Genomic DNA, 16,756 nt, shown 5'->3' with positions numbered 1-16,756 from the left:
GATCTTGTTGTTGATCCATAATTTCATCATATGTGCTGACTATGTGTACTGTCGACTCTCTCCTGCTGGTCGGTCAGTATGCCCGCTTGATGCTGGCTCATGAGGTAACCACTGAGGTACCTGTCACACCCCAAACCTGTTTCCTCCATTAAGCGCCTTTCCTGACAGACCTGGGTCAGACTAATACAACTAATACATTCTGAATTTTCACTTTTTATAAAGTTGAAGAAACACATTACTTTCACATTACCGTACAAATTACCTTACAGTTGAAACACCTATATTCGTTTCCCATCGCACTGTAGGAACTACTTTTTCATGTTAATCTGAAGCCGTTTTCTTCACAAAGGTTATTTAAGTGAAACTTTCCAAATACAAATATGTTTGATATGTATGATTTCCACTGGCAATCTTTTTTTCCCCCTCTCACTAAATGTATACCATCGTGGTGGGGACAACAACAGTAAGAGACCCAAAGTATGTCTCTTTAAATGGTCTCTAAGAAATTAAACTGGTCCACAGAGTGCAGATGTGGATGTATTTTATTTTGTATGAGACATAGACTGGTTGGAAACTGTGTTGGAGACTTAAAAAGTTCTATCTGATCCCAGGTCTGCTTGTGTCTCACTGCCTGCTTTTGGTGTTGGTGCTGCATGTGCTTGTCCATTGATTTGATGTGACCTTTGATCCCCCCAACCCCTGCGCACAATGTAAAGCACTTGACTTCTATGTACAGACAAACATCAGACAGTGCCAGTTATAAACCTAAAACAAATAAAAGGCAAGACGTATTGGAAACAAATTACCGGTAATTATTATCCACATTAGACACATCATATAGTTCTTAACAGTATACGTATCACTCACTGTGAATCTTTTCCATGGAAAATGCAAACAAAGGCTGCTTCAGCTGTTAATCACCTCGTCTGACAGCGATCCAGTGGCAGCAGTAACAGGAATTTAAAATAACTAGAAATAATCATCTTCTAACTGATGGTCTGGTGTGCTTTTGTAGATCATACAGAGGCATACTCACAGGCGCTTTAACTTCTCAAGTGGAAGCTTGATGTCATGAAATTCATTTTCTTTAAACATCATTACCAACAGTATCTATGCCAGACCTAAACAATGCACCATTACCAACAATCTGCTTCACCTTCACCCTGGAGTCCCATTCACAAAGACATCTTTTCTGTAAGAGAAGATGTGCTAATGTGTTTGTAAGTGTGTGAGATTGTGTTTGTCTTGGCAATTCTTGGTTAAACAAATGTGATGTTTAAGCATGGAACTTTGCCTGAAATGGATTAAAATCAGTTTTTTAACGGTCAAATATTGCAGATGAGCTTCTTTTGGTGATTTCTTTTGAAAAATAAAACTTGTGGTCATTAGTTGAGTAGCCTCTACTGCAGAAAGGGTTAACGAAGCCCTCCTTCAGTTTTTGACATACACTGCATGCCGTATTAAAGCCACTGTGGTGTGCTGTCATGATGTTTCTCCTTTGTGCCTATGCATGTATCTGATTGGTTGTGATGTAATTAACAGGTTCTGGAGGCCACACGCGTCACCAGGAGGAAAAGCGACATGGCCCGAAAGTGGGAAGCTGGTATCTATGCCAACGAGGAGGGAGAGGAAGAAGAAGAAGAGGAAGAGGAGGAAGAAGAGGAGGAAGAGGAGTAAACAGCTCCTTTCAAATAGTCAAGGGAGGATGAAGAGACTAAAGGAAAAATGCAATCAGGAGATGAGGAGGAGGTGAAGGATAAAGGACAAGAAAGGAAACAGTATTTATTTCACTTATAGTATTCTGATGATCACATGACCCAGTGGGGTCTCATTGAAGAGATGCTGGTTATGGTTTTTGGACCTGAGGATTAAATGAGCAACAGTATGTTAAGAGTATGTGAGAGACATTTGAAGTGTTGAGGTGAGTTTGGAGAAGGTCAGTGATGCAAGAGACACTTTGAAAGAGTTTTATGATGGTTTAAGAGCGCAGTTCAGAAAATGTTTGGGATAAAAGGTTTTTAATAGTTGGTAGACGCTGAATGAGTTAAATATTCATAGGATTCTTTATTGGCCTGTAACTTTTTATTGATATACGGGCTGAGATCAAAATATTTTACTTTGACAGGTAGCCTAAGAATTATTGATGATGGTTTTGGCAAAGTGTGCTTAATAATAACTCAAAGCATCTAAAAGTGAATGGAAAGATTTTTATTACAAACAAGAGATAAGATACAAACGACAAGCAGGTGTTTGCAAAGTGACTATCAGACAACTGATTTGAGTTTTTCAAGAAGAATGAAAAAATGAGGCCTAATCACAAACTCAGACGTAATGTCAGAATTCTTTGTACCTTGATTTTGCGATGCTGCAGGAAGGCTGCCATGTTTGAACCAAATGCAACCCAGAGGATCACTTTCAGCATCCATAAAGATTTACCTTCCTCGTCCTGCAAGTCCTCCTACAGTATGACATGTTGGATGGAGCTTTCGCAATCCTTTAAAATATCTATATTCAATCTTAAGTGCCCATTCAAGGGTCAGCCTCCTTGAACTGTAAAAGGCTAGCAAGGAAATTAGCTTAACTAGCATCAGTGTTTAACTTTGCCTTAGAACATCAGTGATTGTTGGATGCACAATATGTATGATGTATTTTATCTTCTGCTATTCTGCATTACTACAGTTTCAGTACACCTTGGAGAAACTACACAACCACATTAGATAGAAAGCCTATCTATAGAACACCTTTTATATAGTGACTACATGTCTGTTCAGTAAAGTAGGTTCAAACAGATAGGGGAGGAGGGAGGCTAACTGCGGGTCATGTTTGCGTCACTTCAGTCGGTGTGTGTGTATTAAATAAAGGGCTGGGTTGGGGGTTTTATATTCTACAATCACTTATTTACCTTTGCTGGCTATGTCGCTTTGTTGACCTGTGCTTTCTGATGTAAGCAGTTGTTTCATGTATTATACTGAGGTAGGTGTGTATTTGATATATGAACTTGTTTGTTGAGATTCCTTCTGGCTAACTGCCGTGTACCTGCTATACCTTGCTAGCTGAGGATAAAGCTTGATGAAAAACATTGGAAAGGCTTTTTATAAATATTTGTTACACCAAAACTGAATGTTGTTATTTAGTCAGCCTTTACTCTTAATCTATTTAAGAAGTTCTGATTGTGTGCATGACATTTTACTCCTCTCCTAACCTGAAACAAGCACACAACAAGCTGGAACAACAGGCTGCACGTCTGTTCAGGCGGGGATTCATGAGTTAAGGTTGTGTTTTTTTTTTTTACTAAATATATTGTGAGCTTTAATTTGGGACGATGAGGTTTTGTGCTTTGTTATATGACTGAAAATTACTGCAATTCAGGCCTCTTTGAGTGTGGTGACACTGTGGATTGTCCTGGCGTAGAGAACACGGTTCAGCTTCAAAACTAAGACACTTATCACTCTGAAACACAATCACAATAATCCCTGGAGCCTGCAGGATTGTTTTCGAACAAGATTCCAATGTAAAAATGTGTCTGTGTGGCTGTGGAAACAGTAATCCTGAACCACTTAACAGAAAAGAAGCAAATTGATTGTACTTTTCTAACTTTGTTAGGTTTTTATTGAAGCCTTTGAGAGGTTTTTCAGGAGGATTGAGAGAACATTTTCTGTAAAGCACAGGTCACAGTTTTGATCACCACATCTGCTAGTGTGTCCAGTTCAAGTGTCCTTCAGGCACTGACCTTTCTGCCTGCTCACACTGAATTAAATCCTCAGCTAATTTCCTGAAATTAAAATGTACACTGAGGTAAAATTGCACAAAATGTAACGATTTGTGGGACACGTACTAACACTTAACAATAATGACTCTGTTATATTGAGTGTGATAGTCCCATCCTGAGTGCGGGACAAGTTTCTCTGAGCAAATGATTGAAATCTATTTAATTATATTTCTTGTAATAAGCTCTCTGAGGGAAGCGCAGTGCCAGTATCTCTTCCAAACAGAAGCGAAAAACCAAGAATGCGTGCATCTCTGTGATCATTTCCCCCACAACACAAAACCCACATCCAGAGAATCCACCTGATTCTCGTTTTTAATAAACGTGTCATCATATATGAAACTAAAGAAAATATTCAAGGGAGTAGCGTCCCTTTTTAAGAAATGTTTTTTTACTGTGCAGCAGAATGTTTGTTGATCCCACAATTGCAACGGAGAAAACTGATGCTGGTATGAGACATATTTTCCCACATGAGTTAAAGACAAAAAGCAAGTCTGGCCTTCAAAACACAGTAACAGAAACACAGACATCAGGAACATGACTTGAGCAATCAGACAGTACTAAAGCAATCCTTTGTGAAAGATATTAGATTTTAGAGGTCACATAAATAACAGATTCATCTTGTTTATAGAGGAGGATAGCTCTACAGTGGCCTATTCTGGATGCTAGCTGAGCATCTATCGTGTCTACGCTTTATGCATACTTATGTTTGAGGAAGCATCAAAAGCAAATGGCAACTTCTGTTATTTACTGTAGCTGCAGCAGCACATTGTAGAACTGTTATTGTACTTGCATACATACACACACACTCACACACACACACTGTCCTCACGTCAGGACACCAATCATACCCCAAAATAGTTTTGAGTTCTCATTAAATACACAATAATGCTTTTGAAATGCACACGCAGAGGAACAAAAATGGTGTGATTTATCATCATTATTATTATTTTTATGCTTTTGATGTTTGATTTCATGGTGCAGAGATGATTTATTTATCATTTTAAATGCTGGTAGCTTGTTTTAGCCTGCAGAAGCGCCCGAGCTTCAGTGTGGGACTCACACTGTCTGTGTGTGATGAAGCAATCTTATTCTACACTATACATTATAACCTCTGATCCTATGTTAACCACTTGTATGCTCATACTCTGCTTTATTTTATAGCACCTGTAAGGCTCACAGTTATACACCTACTATACATATTATGATTATTTTCTCATTAAAAACAAAACCAGTAAATGTGGCAGTCCGAGTGGTTCATTCATGTTGTTCATGTATGTTTGGACTTTTAACAATTGTATTTATGTCGCTGTCAGCTGTATTATTTCTCAAATGGTGTAATCTGTCAATAGTAAAACAACAACTAATATCAAAGTACCTTGTTTTTAGAGCACTGAAGTGCTTGTGCTAATAAATGCATGTTTTTCCAGCAGCCAACCCTCAAATATTGGATGTTGGATCTACTTTGATTCTCAAAAAAAAGTTTTTAACGTTATGATTAATAGAAATGTTTGTGGTTCCAGCTTCTTCCATGTGTGGACTACTGTTTGTCCTGTTTAACATCATTATAAACTCTTGGTTGAAAAAAAGAAGCAACTTGAAAATGTCACCTTGTGGTCCAGTAACATGTAACTGGTTCTGTAACATTTTACAGACTAAACAACCAGTTGATTCCAAGTTGCTGATAAAGAAAAACACATGGGTTTCAGAGTCCCTGCAAGTCAATTTTAATGTGTTCTAAATAGGGACTAGAACATAGGAATATATTTTACATAGGTTCTGTTCATTTTTGTTTCATCGTTCTTTTCATTAAAGTGTTTGCTTTTTAAGACTACTGTTATACAGCAAATCTCTTTGGATAAGGAATATTACGGATGAGAAAAGGGGCTTTCCCAAATCTTTCACTCACAACATAGCCTACCTTTCAGTTTCATCACCTCTGTCTAGAAGCTCAGCTGATCAGATTGGAGGGAGGAAGTGGGCGTGCGACAGTTGAATTTTTGTCCCTCACACAATGAATCTGTTGTAGAAGAGGAAGAGACATGAAAGTTCCACAGCTACTCTGTTGACTTCTGCGTTTGTTCACATTACACTTGAAGTTTAAATAAGTGTTTCACCGTTCAGGTTTTCTTGTGTTGTTGTTGTTGTTGTTGTTAATAATCTAAAACATCTCATCATGGTTCTGCCGAAACTGTGTCTGACAGTTTTCGCGGTGCTCCGGCAGATAGAGCCGATTATCGTGCTCGAGCAGCTGGGCAGCACTCTCTTCGACACCGCCCTGCAGATGGTGGTCAGGGACAGGTGTGTTAACGCCACCTACCCCGATACCCATCTCTCCAGGGAGGACAGCCAGCAGAAAGCCATGTCGGATTACTACATGACCTTCAACCTCATCGTCAAGCTGACTCCGATCTTACCTGCGATGCTGCTGGCAAGGTTTAGCGACCGCGGCTGGAGGAAAGCCCCCATCGTTGTGCCCCTGAGCGGGTACCTGCTGTCCAGGCTCGCGCTGTTGCTGGTGGTCATCTTCCGGCTCCCGCTGGAGGTGATGTTCGGGGCGGCGGTGGTCTTCGGGCTTTCTGGCGGGTTTTGCGCTTACTGGCCCGGCGTCATGACGCTAACGTCTCTCGGCTCTCCGGCTGCTGACCGGTCCAAGGTCGGTGTAAAAACCTTGTTGTAAATTTAATTTTCAGAATCATTGAACAGAATTATAGCCTTCATTTACTGAGGCTGGTGTATAAAACCCTCTTTGTTGTGTCAACAAGGCAAAGCATTCATAAAGCCTACACCAACTATAGGTAATAACTACAGGTAATAATAGGCTATTTGCAGTGGCTTGTCCAATAGTTTTGACTGACCAAAGTGGGTAACAGGTTTGTGCAGTGGTGTAAAGGGGGAAAAAAACTTGAAATGGCAATAATTTAAAGTTTCTAGCCTATTCACTATTTACAGCCAATAAAATATCTTACACTCTCACATTTCTCGGGTTAAAATACTAATTCAAAGAGATAAGATAGAGACTTGAACATAGCCTATTATAAAGCTTTGGTAGCCTACTCCAAAAACACACAGTCAGGTAGGCTACGTCATAGTAGGCCTAAAGTATCAATAAACTAAAAACAAATAATCCTATGTAGATAAAATATTGTAAAAGTTATGACAAATTTGTGCAAAAATTCAAACCTACTACACCACAACAACAAAATGCAGACTGAGGTCAAGCCAGGTTTTTACAGTATTGATCCTTTTTTAAAGGAAAAAAATGTTGGATATTGTTCTTCAGCACCACTGGTTAATATGTGCCCATGTCCCTTGCAGGTGATGATGAGAGTGGAGCTGTTGTATGGGGCAGCAGGTCTGGTAGGCAGCCTGGTGTCGGGTCATCTGTTTCAGCTGTACAGCTCCAATGTGGGACATGGAACAGTCCTGCTCACTGTGAGCACACTGCTGCACCTGCTCTGCCTTATACACTCCATAGTCCTGCTACAGGTCAGTGTGTGTGTGTGAGAAGATTACAGATTACATTCTATCTGATGTATGGATGTGGATGATTTGTGTTATGATTTTGATATTGCTGTGAACTATGGTTCAGAATGGTCAACATGTTGGTATCGAGAAGTGATGTTAGACAATGAATGATTATTTCATCAACTTTTTTATGTACTGTGAAACTGAAGTGTCACAAATGCAACAAAAGTGCATTGTGACAAATTAGTGACTTACTCAAGGGATGGAGTTTGCCACTTAAAGTGATGAAAGTCGCAAACTTGGCAACTCTACCTTCTTACATACAGTATAATACTGCTGTAGTAATTTTGAACTATAAACAAACACTTGAGTCATTAATCCACTCCATCGACCCAATGCAGAATTCCCAGTGAGACAGTCTGCGTGTTTGAGTTGAAACATTCTAAGAAAAACTTTAAAGTTTTATTTAGCTGAACTGGATTTACATCAGATATCATTATCATCAATGCTGGTTTGTCTGACCCACATTTTAAATGTTTTATTTAGCCTCTCAGATTTTAAATGTGTCCATCTAAATGTAAGGTGAAACAAGGGTCCAAAAATGAGCCAAAGGAGGACTGCCAGCTCCTGACCGCTGACTCCACTAATACTCCTGAGGAGGCTCCTGTTGGGATAAACAAGGTGAACCTGGTTCTGCTGTTTGTGGCTGCCGTCCTGTACATCATTGCAGTGGGTGGAGCTATTGAAATACTGGGCATCTTTGTGATGAAGGAGCCACTCAGCTGGAGTGCGACTCAGGTGACGTTTTGCCCTCTTTGTATGCATTTATTTAAGTTTTATCAGGTTTTTGCTGAGTTAAAGCTCCTGTGAGGAACTTTCGGTTTGTGTTGATTTTGGCGCCCCCTGTGGACAAAGCTGTAACTTTTATCTCTGCTGATTTTGTCCTGTGTATCCCCCCCCCCGCCGGCAGCTTCAGGCATCAAAAATAACAATATAGAAATTATCAATCTTGTCCCTGATGGTCTGGTTTGCTTTTGTAGCTCATAAAGGGTAATCATTATTAATTCAGTCTGTTTCATAACCAGCGATTTTTTGAGTATTACTTACACAGCCTGTATTGATTACTCAGTTCAATGTAATTTGTCAGATACATACAGTTATTGTCTACGTTTAAGGTGCAGTGTTGGGTATATTTATCTTTTTATGTCAGTCAAATGTACTTTGTTGTATTTTACCTTTTCCCCCTTGCTGTCCAATGTCCTTCTTTAACTTTTCAAGTTTCACTTTCTCTCTCTTCTCCTCCAGGTGGGTTATGGGAATGCAGCAGGCTGCATGATTTTCCTCACCAGTTACCTCGGTGTCATGGTGTTCCGTCGCTGCGTCAGCGATGTGATGCTCATCCTGATCGGCATGATATCATTCGCCTCAGGAATATTCTTCATGTCCTTTGTCACAACAACCTACATGTTCTACCTCGGTAAGACCAAAAAAAGAAAAAGGAGATATTCTGTTGTTCTGAGGTCAAAAACATTTGGTAACCTGCAAATTAATCAGTCAACCACTTTTTGATGACTAATTTAGACTGTAAATCGACAGAAAATAGTGCAAATAAGCCCGCCTAAAAATCTTGATGTGGCAACTTTATTTTGGTTGTTTGGTCTGACCAGTAGTGATATGAAACAAGGAAAGAAAAGCATCTTCTCAGATTTGAGAAGACCAGTATTTTCGCGTCATAAATCACAACAACAATCAGTTGATAGATATGCTCATCTACAATGCTGTCCCACAGAATAAAAAAAGTCCCTCATGCCTTCACATGTGCCTTAGTGGTTCACTAGGCTCTTAAATTAACATTACATCATGTACCCACATGAGCAGCAAGGTGTGAGTCACTTCTTTTCATCATTTCATTTTCATTTAGCCAGACAACTAGAAAAACAAGGTCTTCATGCTTTGTTGGTTTATGGGAATTTTGCTCAGCTGTTATCTGTGGTCTGGTCTAACAGGATAGTGTCTACTGGTTCCAGACATGACAGCTCTAGGTCATCAGCTCTTCCTATAAAAATGTATGCCAAAATGGGGAAGTAAAGAGAAGGTTTAAAACGTATGTTTGACGTCAACAGCTGAATAATAGTCTTAGCTGCACAGAGTGTTAACAACGTAGCTGGCTGAGAGAGACAGACATGCAACCAGTGACGGTGTTTGTGCTTATGTTGAATCTTGTGATAGTTGTGAAATTATGTGCACACACTCAATACTGAAGAAATATGTCAACGTTGTTTCACTGCATTAACAAACTAACAAATTATGCAGTCGCACTAGATCAGCTACCAAATAGCTAAATCTTGATAGACGTTGCACAAATCATTGAAATATTTAATTTAAAAAAATATCGACTCAAAATTATGTCTTGTTGTAAGACACGATAAAGTGAACGCAGTCCAAATGCAGATAAGTATTTTTTAGAAAATACACTTATTGGCTTCCTTGCTAAGTTAGCTGAGATAGATAGACACCACTCTGAGACATTGTCATCATCTTCTGTGCTCAGCTCTTCATGCACATGCTATTATGCTACTATGCATGCTATACATCATTTTCTAAGCTCAAGTAAAGTGCTAGCTGCTAGCATAGATGAGCTGTACACAACAGCAAATGGAAAAGCCTTCATTAAAGAGCGAGAGCCGGAGTGGTAGACTGAAACAAACTGCAGCATTCATGCTTTGTAATGTCACAGGTTACAGTTTTATGTTACCACGAGAGGCTAATTATAAAGAAGGCGTGGGTGAGATAATACAAAACTGGCTGCAGCTCCATTGGGGACCTGATTTACACCTGACAAATAGAGGTAGTAGTAGCTGATGGCGGTGGTGGGTGGTGGCATGTACAAAATAACAATGTGGAGGAAGTCAGTAAAAAATTCATCAGTGTTTATTATTTCCCTGCAGCTCGCTCGCTCAACCTGTTTGCTCTCATCCCGATGCCCACCATCAGGTCTCTGCTGTCACTGCAGGTTCCAGCATCCTCATGTGGTGAGTGTGCAACCACTGTGGTGTGTGTGTGTGTGTGTGTGTGTGTGTGTGTGTGAGTGTGTGTGTGTGCGTGTGTGTGTGTGTGTGTGTTTGTGCGTGTGTGTGTGTGTTTATGTGTCACTACAATAATGACTGGAGATAGTTGAAAGTGTAAACAATCCAAATAAAAAGCAGGAAAAGCATAATTGTTAGTGATTTCAACGTATTAATCCGACAGCAAACGTAAGGGTAGATTTAACAGCGTTTGTTTGGCTCTGCAACCTTAAAGGGGGGGATATTATGCTAATTTCAAGCTTCATATTTCACTCTGTGATACCTGAGGAGTAGCTTAGCATAATTTACAGTTTAAAAAACTGTATATTATGTAAATTTTTCCTCACACTAGTGCTCTGTGCAGGCCCTCATAGAGCCTCTGCCTGAAACTACTCAGTCAGCTCTGTCCCTTTAAGAAACCCGCCCCTACAAGTACACTTTCTTCTGATTGGCCAGCTCTCTGAAGCCTGTTGAGCTTGCACTTTGTGACCCCAAAAAGTGCAGCATGCAGAAAAAACTGTCTGAAACCTGGCGTTCACAGCAGACTGAGCTGAGCAGCCTACAGATTTGAAACTTTACCCACGTTTAGTCCAACATCCAACATTGTAAAATAATATACATGTCTTAAAATGTGAAACTGCATAATACCTCCTCTTTAAGTTTCTATTAAAAACAACTTATTTTACTTTTAGATTATTAAAGAGTCATCTTAAAAAATAATATTTTACTTAGTACTTTAGAGAGAAACTCTTTCTTCTGTCACAGTTAATTAGTTCCACAAAAGGTTACAGCAAGGTCTATGTATTATCCTGACTGAGTAACCAGGACTGCAGGAAATAAATTATGTTCAATTAAATGATTAATATTAAGCTAAACAACACAAATTAAATTTAATTTACCTCCACTGTATTTTGGGGTGGAGGCAGAGACAAATATCTCAAAACCTGCCTTCATTTTTTATACACTAAAATTAAGTTTGTGTTGTTGTTGGATTGACATAAAGTAGTATTAGAAAACTAATAGTGTAAAATATTAGGGAGAAGTACAGGATTACAGTGTGACCATGTACTGAAGGAAGTTGTGGAAGAGAGATGACAACATTTCCTTACTGATCCCCTTACTCAGCTCTGATCAGTCCGTCATGTTAAGTGCATTAAAGATGCTCCTGTGAGGTGAAAGTTGTGTTATTATAAGTCTTGGATCAAATAGAAGCAGACATGATGTTCCCTATGACAGAAGTCTGTATCAGGTGAAATTCAAGTTTGTGTGAAAAAATGATCGAGTCGAACCAGATTTGAAAAAACCTAAAGCCTAAAAAATTGTTAAGAACTAAAATGTGGTGTTGTACATTTTGAAATATAAGGCAAGATTGTGCAACTGCATGGTGGAGGAAGGAGGCCTTCTGGGTTGGTTTGTTTGTCACAGCTGAATCAGCAGGAAGGTATCAGTGCAAGGCAAGAAAACATGCTAAACATGCAGAATCACTCAATTTAACTGAGCAAATAACTGTAGGGTGTGATTCAGTGTTTTAGCTCAATTTTTGGATCTCCAAATAAGAGGGTTTCAGCCTCTCTGAGTTAGCTGTTATGATACAACATTTGCAGTCTAGCTCTTGTGTTTTGTGTGTGTATAACTTTAAGACAAATATGCACACATGGAGGGGTGGTGTATACTGGAAACCTGCTGTCAGGCTGGCTGGTAAACATGACGCATCATGGCTTGTTCCGCCACTTGTGTGTCAGGCACACACACACACACACACACACATTGATTATTACAGAAGCAGGGTTATTCATTGTCAGGGTTTGAGGAATCTGTATTGATCCCCAGAGGGGAAATTCAGGTGTTGCAACAGCACAAAGACAAAGTAGCAAGAAGGCAAATACAAATAGAAATAAAATTGGCAAAATAAATGATATAAAATAAATAAGAGGTATGTACAACTGACAAAAAATGACAAAAAAACCAATACAAGAATCAAGACAAGACAGACTTAAAAGTTTGACATATTTAAAACCTTCTGCTCGTTCATCTGCCTTGTATTTTGTCACGACTAAAAGATTGTTGTCTGACATGTTTAATGAGCTTCGGAGCTGCTGTTCGTCCAATTTTGTTACAATTTGGCAGAGCCGTGTTAGCTGTTTCCCCCAGTTTTAAGTCCTTATGCTAAGCTAGGCTAGCAGTCTGGTGGCTACAGGTTCATATTTACTGTAAAGACATGAGATTGATATCAATTTTGTCATCTCACTTTCAGTCGGAGAGCTAATATAAAAATTCCAAATAAGTCTACTCCTGTAAAGTTCTCTCTGTGAGAAATGTATTTTGATGAAGAATGAATACGAGTGTTTCTCCCTCTTATCTCTCCTTTGACCGATCTGTCCTCCTTTCTACCAGGCACCGCTCTCACCTCCCTGCAGCTGGCTCTGAAGTTTGCTGGTCTGGCGTACATTCCTGCCTTTACCAAGATCTATCAGGGAACCCTGAACTGTTTTCCAGGCTTTGTCTTCATGCTCTCCAGCTTCCTGACAGTCCTGGGGATGATACCCATCAGGTGGGTCTGGACAATATGAAGTTTCTGGTCGTGATAATCATTTATCTATCGCTAAGGTTGCGCTCACAATTGTTTAGGGCTCAAAATCAGTTTTTTTATTTCCTGAACATTAAAAATAAACTTTAAAAGACGTCTAATATACAAACTGAGGTTGACATGCAACATTTAAGTTCAAAAACATTCTAAGCACTTTCTAGTTCAGCCACTTACTTTTATTCTTATGGTGGCTGCACACTGCACAGACAAATGCCAACCAACTCCAACCAACACCAACTGTTGGGTCAGTGTGCGCTGACAGTTAGTGTTGGTTGCAGTTGTCCAGTTGGATTTGGTGAAGTCGTGCAAAGTCGGACTAATGTGTGCCTTTTCCCAACAAACCGCAACATTCTGAGAGTGCGTTCCCTTGAAAACTAGCCTATACTCGCGTGCGGAACATCAGTACGCACGACCTTCATCCATGCAAAATAAAGCAGAAACTTAGATAAGAAAAAGTAGGCAACAGAAGTCTGTCCTGTCAGCTGATGTCTGGGCAGTGTGGAGCTGGCAGTTGGTTTGCAGAACATTCTAAAGACTGCAACCAGCAACTGCCAACTTTAGAACGTTGAGGTGAGTTGGGCATTGTTTGGGCAGTACACAGGCAACTTTTTCAGCATCACATTCTAGATTTCCTGCCAGAAGAGAGAAAAGCTAGATGAGACAGTCATTACACTCTCATATCTTTTTGCTGGAGCTAGGAAATGATTAACCTAGCTAAGCATAAAGAGCCAGAGCCAGAGCCAGTTTCAGGGCGGGGGCACTGTCAAAATGAAAAAATTAATGCCGCTTCCAAACACAGGCTGGGTAAAAAACAAAACAGAACAACAGCTGACAGGCCTTTTAAATAATGTGGGTGCCGACTACACATAATCCACATTTCCATTGCTTTATTGTTACACATTCAACAATATAGTCATGCTATTTTCAACAGCTTGTTGTCTGGATTACTCATCTTAAATGATAAAGCCTGATTTAAGTCACATCAGTTGTCTGTGCATTAATGTCTCAGCCATAAAGTGTTTTGTAGTGATGCACAAGTGCCACAAGATGTCAGTAGATGTGAAGGGCCTTATGGGAACCGTGAAAGTAGCTGAATTGTCCAGGACACAACCTAGCAAGTGTTTCACAATAAAAGCCTTGATAAGAAATGAAGAGATTCTGTCCACTGATAGACAAGAGAGATTTTAATTTGAAATGTATACAGGAAGTGTTTGGTCAGTATTAACGCATAATACAGTTAGTTAAACAAGGCACAATGGAGAAGGCTTCGTACTAAAATGTGTCCAAATATACTTCTTACACATACTGAATGAAAAATAAAGGTCTTTATCTGGAGCACGCCTGCTTCAGATAAGGTAAATAAAGCCCCAGCCACTATTTAAGGAAATATGGTACTCTTATTAATTTATTTTACTTTGTCTCTTTTGTTTGTTTGTTTTGTGTACGTATCAGAGGGACTGCAAATGAGCTTTTTTGTTTTTATATTCACTTTCTAGATCCACAACATTTTTTTTGTTTCAAGAAACCTCTTATTTTTAAAGTCTGTGTATAAAAACAAATGTTATCTATACCCTATCAAGATGAATTATTTTATGGTATGTAGAAACATTAAATCTCTCCACATGTATTATGTAACCAAGTATTCATGTCATGTACATTCTTGAATGTAAAAACACACACTGTCTTATCATCTAATCTAAATATCGTCTCTCTCCTCCCTGCAGTATCTTTGGCTGTCGATCATCTCAGAGTCGTCAGTATCAGAGGGTTCAGGGAGACTGATGGCATTGACATGAGCAGCAGCAGTGCGTACGTGTTGTTACGAGACAGACGGGAACTGACACTTGAAATGGGAAAAAGGATAATTGTGCCTTTAATGTCACTTCCTATATTTTTATAACTCTAGACTCTTAAGGACAGTAGGTGAAGGAGTCCTGCAGACTTAGGCTGTTACAGGAGGAACAGACAGCAAGTTTTATGTTTACTTAAGCATTTTATATAAAAAAGAAAAACATACATTCTGTAATCAGTTTTAATGAGGCCTATGCAGATTTGTATGCAGAGAGAATCACATGACAATATTACAACACAGTTTTGACTTGTTGAACTTTTGAGGCCTGCCAGTAAAATGTGTCTTAACTTCTTCAAACAACTTAAGTCATGTCCACAACACTCCCAAGGCAATTGCAACATAATGTAGATTTATCATTAGATGTCACAAAATCTTGTGAGTACCACGTAAAAAAGCTGAATGAACTTCAAGTGATACATTCCACATTTTTTATATGGATATGTTATCTAGCTTTATTTTATTTAGTCTGGGGATGTATTAACCTGCAGTGTCAATTACATAGACTTTAAAATCTTGTTTTGTGTTCAAAACTGAAAACATGATTGGCTGCTGCTCTTACCCGCTGTTTCTATAGTTGAGCACGCTTACAGATGTTCTGACACTTTTCCAGTTGTTTGTTTATTCACCTTCAGAGTTACGTGTGTGATGGAACCACACTAATTGCTTTCAGTTTGCAGATTTGCATTTTTCACCTATTAGTAATTTGAAAATGAATGAAGTCAAAAAAGCTAATTCAGCTGAATTCACAACTTAAAATTTTGAAGTTTTCACTTATCAATCGTATTCAAAAGTAGAAATTGTTTGTAAATACATTAAAATCATAATAGATGCACTTTATAGTATTTTGGAGTGCAACATACTGACTGCTGAACCGGCTGAGGTTTGAGGTTTTTATTTTTTTCCACTGTGATTTTATTTTTTAACCTCCTTAAATCATGATTTTTTTTAACATTTGTTCATGTTTACTCACTTCTGCATTTATAATACAGTGCATTCATTAAGTGTTCAAATTCCTTCCTTTGCTTCACATTTTTGTTATGTTGCACACTTATGCTGAAGTCATTATCAAGTCATTATTTCACACATCGTTTACCGATAAGTTATTATGACAAATTAAAAACAGGACATAAGAAACGTTGCACATTTTATTTAAAAGAAAAAACTGAAATATCGCACTGACAGATAGTTTTCAGACTCTTTACTATAGTACTTGAGCTTTAGCTCAGATGTTTTTCCATTACTTTAACTCACCGTTGAGGTGTTGGTCAGGTCATGGAAAAGGCTACAGAAGAAGTCTCCTCCATGAAGGTTCCCCAGGGGGACTCAATAATTCTTACATGGAAGAAGTGAGCAACAAGAGCATCTTCCTCCCTTCTTCCAGAAGTAGAACAATCACTCCAACACCTCACAGAGATAGGCTTTATTGCAGTTGGGGCGGCAGAAGAGAAGAGAAAAATTATAATAAAGCATTTCAACATAAAGCTGTTAAGAAAAAAATTTATTTAATTAAATTTTTTATTTTAAGTTACTTTTTTATAGATGTATATTTGGTCAGTTGATGTTGGTTTAGTTTTAAAGCACTTTGAATTTCACTTCATAAGGATTTGTAAATTGTTTGATATATAAAATAATATAATAAATTTGCTTTTGATTTTGTTTGGCAAATAAAGGTCATTACACTTTAGGTACAACTTATGTTGGTATAAAGGGTAGAACAACATGAAAGAAATTTGCAGTAATCTAACATTGAGCTGCAAGTTTTTTATTTAAATAATCATGAGGTATGTTTTCAGGTTTTGTTTGTACGAGACTTCCTGGATTTTGTATAATGAAATTCATCTGTTACTGCAAATAAAAGGTTGAAAACTTAAACTTTTGTCTTTTGTCTTGCAATTAGCATTGCATTTGAAAAGTCTAAACCAGTTGAAATTCTGTTTATATAACTTCCTGGTCAGATCATAATTACCTAATTGTATTTTCATCAAATCAAATAATATTTTTTGTGCTACTAAAAAAAA

General features: G+C 38.5%; 2 protein-coding genes across 3 annotated transcripts in view; both read left to right on the top strand.

Annotated features, from left to right (window-relative positions):
* The window catches only part of palm2akap2 (PALM2 and AKAP2 fusion), an 88,200-nt gene extending 83,195 nt beyond the window's left edge, over nucleotides 1-5,005 (top strand). Inside the window, exons 16-17 of one of the 2 annotated variants that reach the window (XM_069673036.1) lie at nucleotides 78-116; nucleotides 1,543-5,005. In XM_069673036.1, coding sequence (XP_069529137.1) covers nucleotides 78-116; nucleotides 1,543-1,677 — 174 coding nt within the window. In that variant the 3' untranslated portion in view covers nucleotides 1,678-5,005. The remainder of the gene's footprint in view (nucleotides 1-77; nucleotides 117-1,542) is intronic. The other variant, XM_069673034.1, reaches the window with a different exon arrangement.
* Nucleotides 5,006-5,914: 909 nt separating this feature from the next.
* Nucleotides 5,915-16,563, top strand: LOC138602141 (solute carrier family 46 member 2). Its single transcript, XM_069673544.1, has 7 exons — nucleotides 5,915-6,422; nucleotides 7,085-7,255; nucleotides 7,817-8,032; nucleotides 8,540-8,711; nucleotides 10,183-10,266; nucleotides 12,694-12,850; nucleotides 14,611-16,563. The coding sequence occupies exons 1-7, from the start codon at nucleotides 5,943-5,945 to the stop codon at nucleotides 14,666-14,668; spliced, it is 1,338 nt and encodes a 445-aa protein (XP_069529645.1). The 5' UTR covers nucleotides 5,915-5,942; the 3' UTR covers nucleotides 14,669-16,563.
* Nucleotides 16,564-16,756: the final 193 nt, after the last annotated feature.

The sequence above is a fragment of the Semicossyphus pulcher genome, unplaced genomic scaffold (assembly GCF_022749685.1).
Source record: "Semicossyphus pulcher isolate SPU_LCO1_2020_fin unplaced genomic scaffold, fSemPul1.0.p SCAF_22, whole genome shotgun sequence".
Lineage (NCBI taxonomy): Eukaryota > Metazoa > Chordata > Actinopteri > Labriformes > Labridae > Semicossyphus > Semicossyphus pulcher.
The sequence above is the reverse complement of the archived record's forward strand: the minus strand, read 5'-3'. Positions and strand labels throughout refer to the sequence as shown.

Coding starts and splice junctions, on each gene's coding strand:
- LOC138602141 (XM_069673544.1), top strand. CDS start 5,943: ATGGTTCTGCCGAAACTGTGTCTGACAGTTTTCGCGGTGCTCCGGCAG. Junction 7,256..7,816: donor ACTCCATAGTCCTGCTACAG/GTCAGTGTGTGT, acceptor TCTAAATGTAAG/GTGAAACAAGGGTCCAAAAA. Junction 12,851..14,610: donor CTGGGGATGATACCCATCAG/GTGGGTCTGGAC, acceptor TCCTCCCTGCAG/TATCTTTGGCTGTCGATCAT.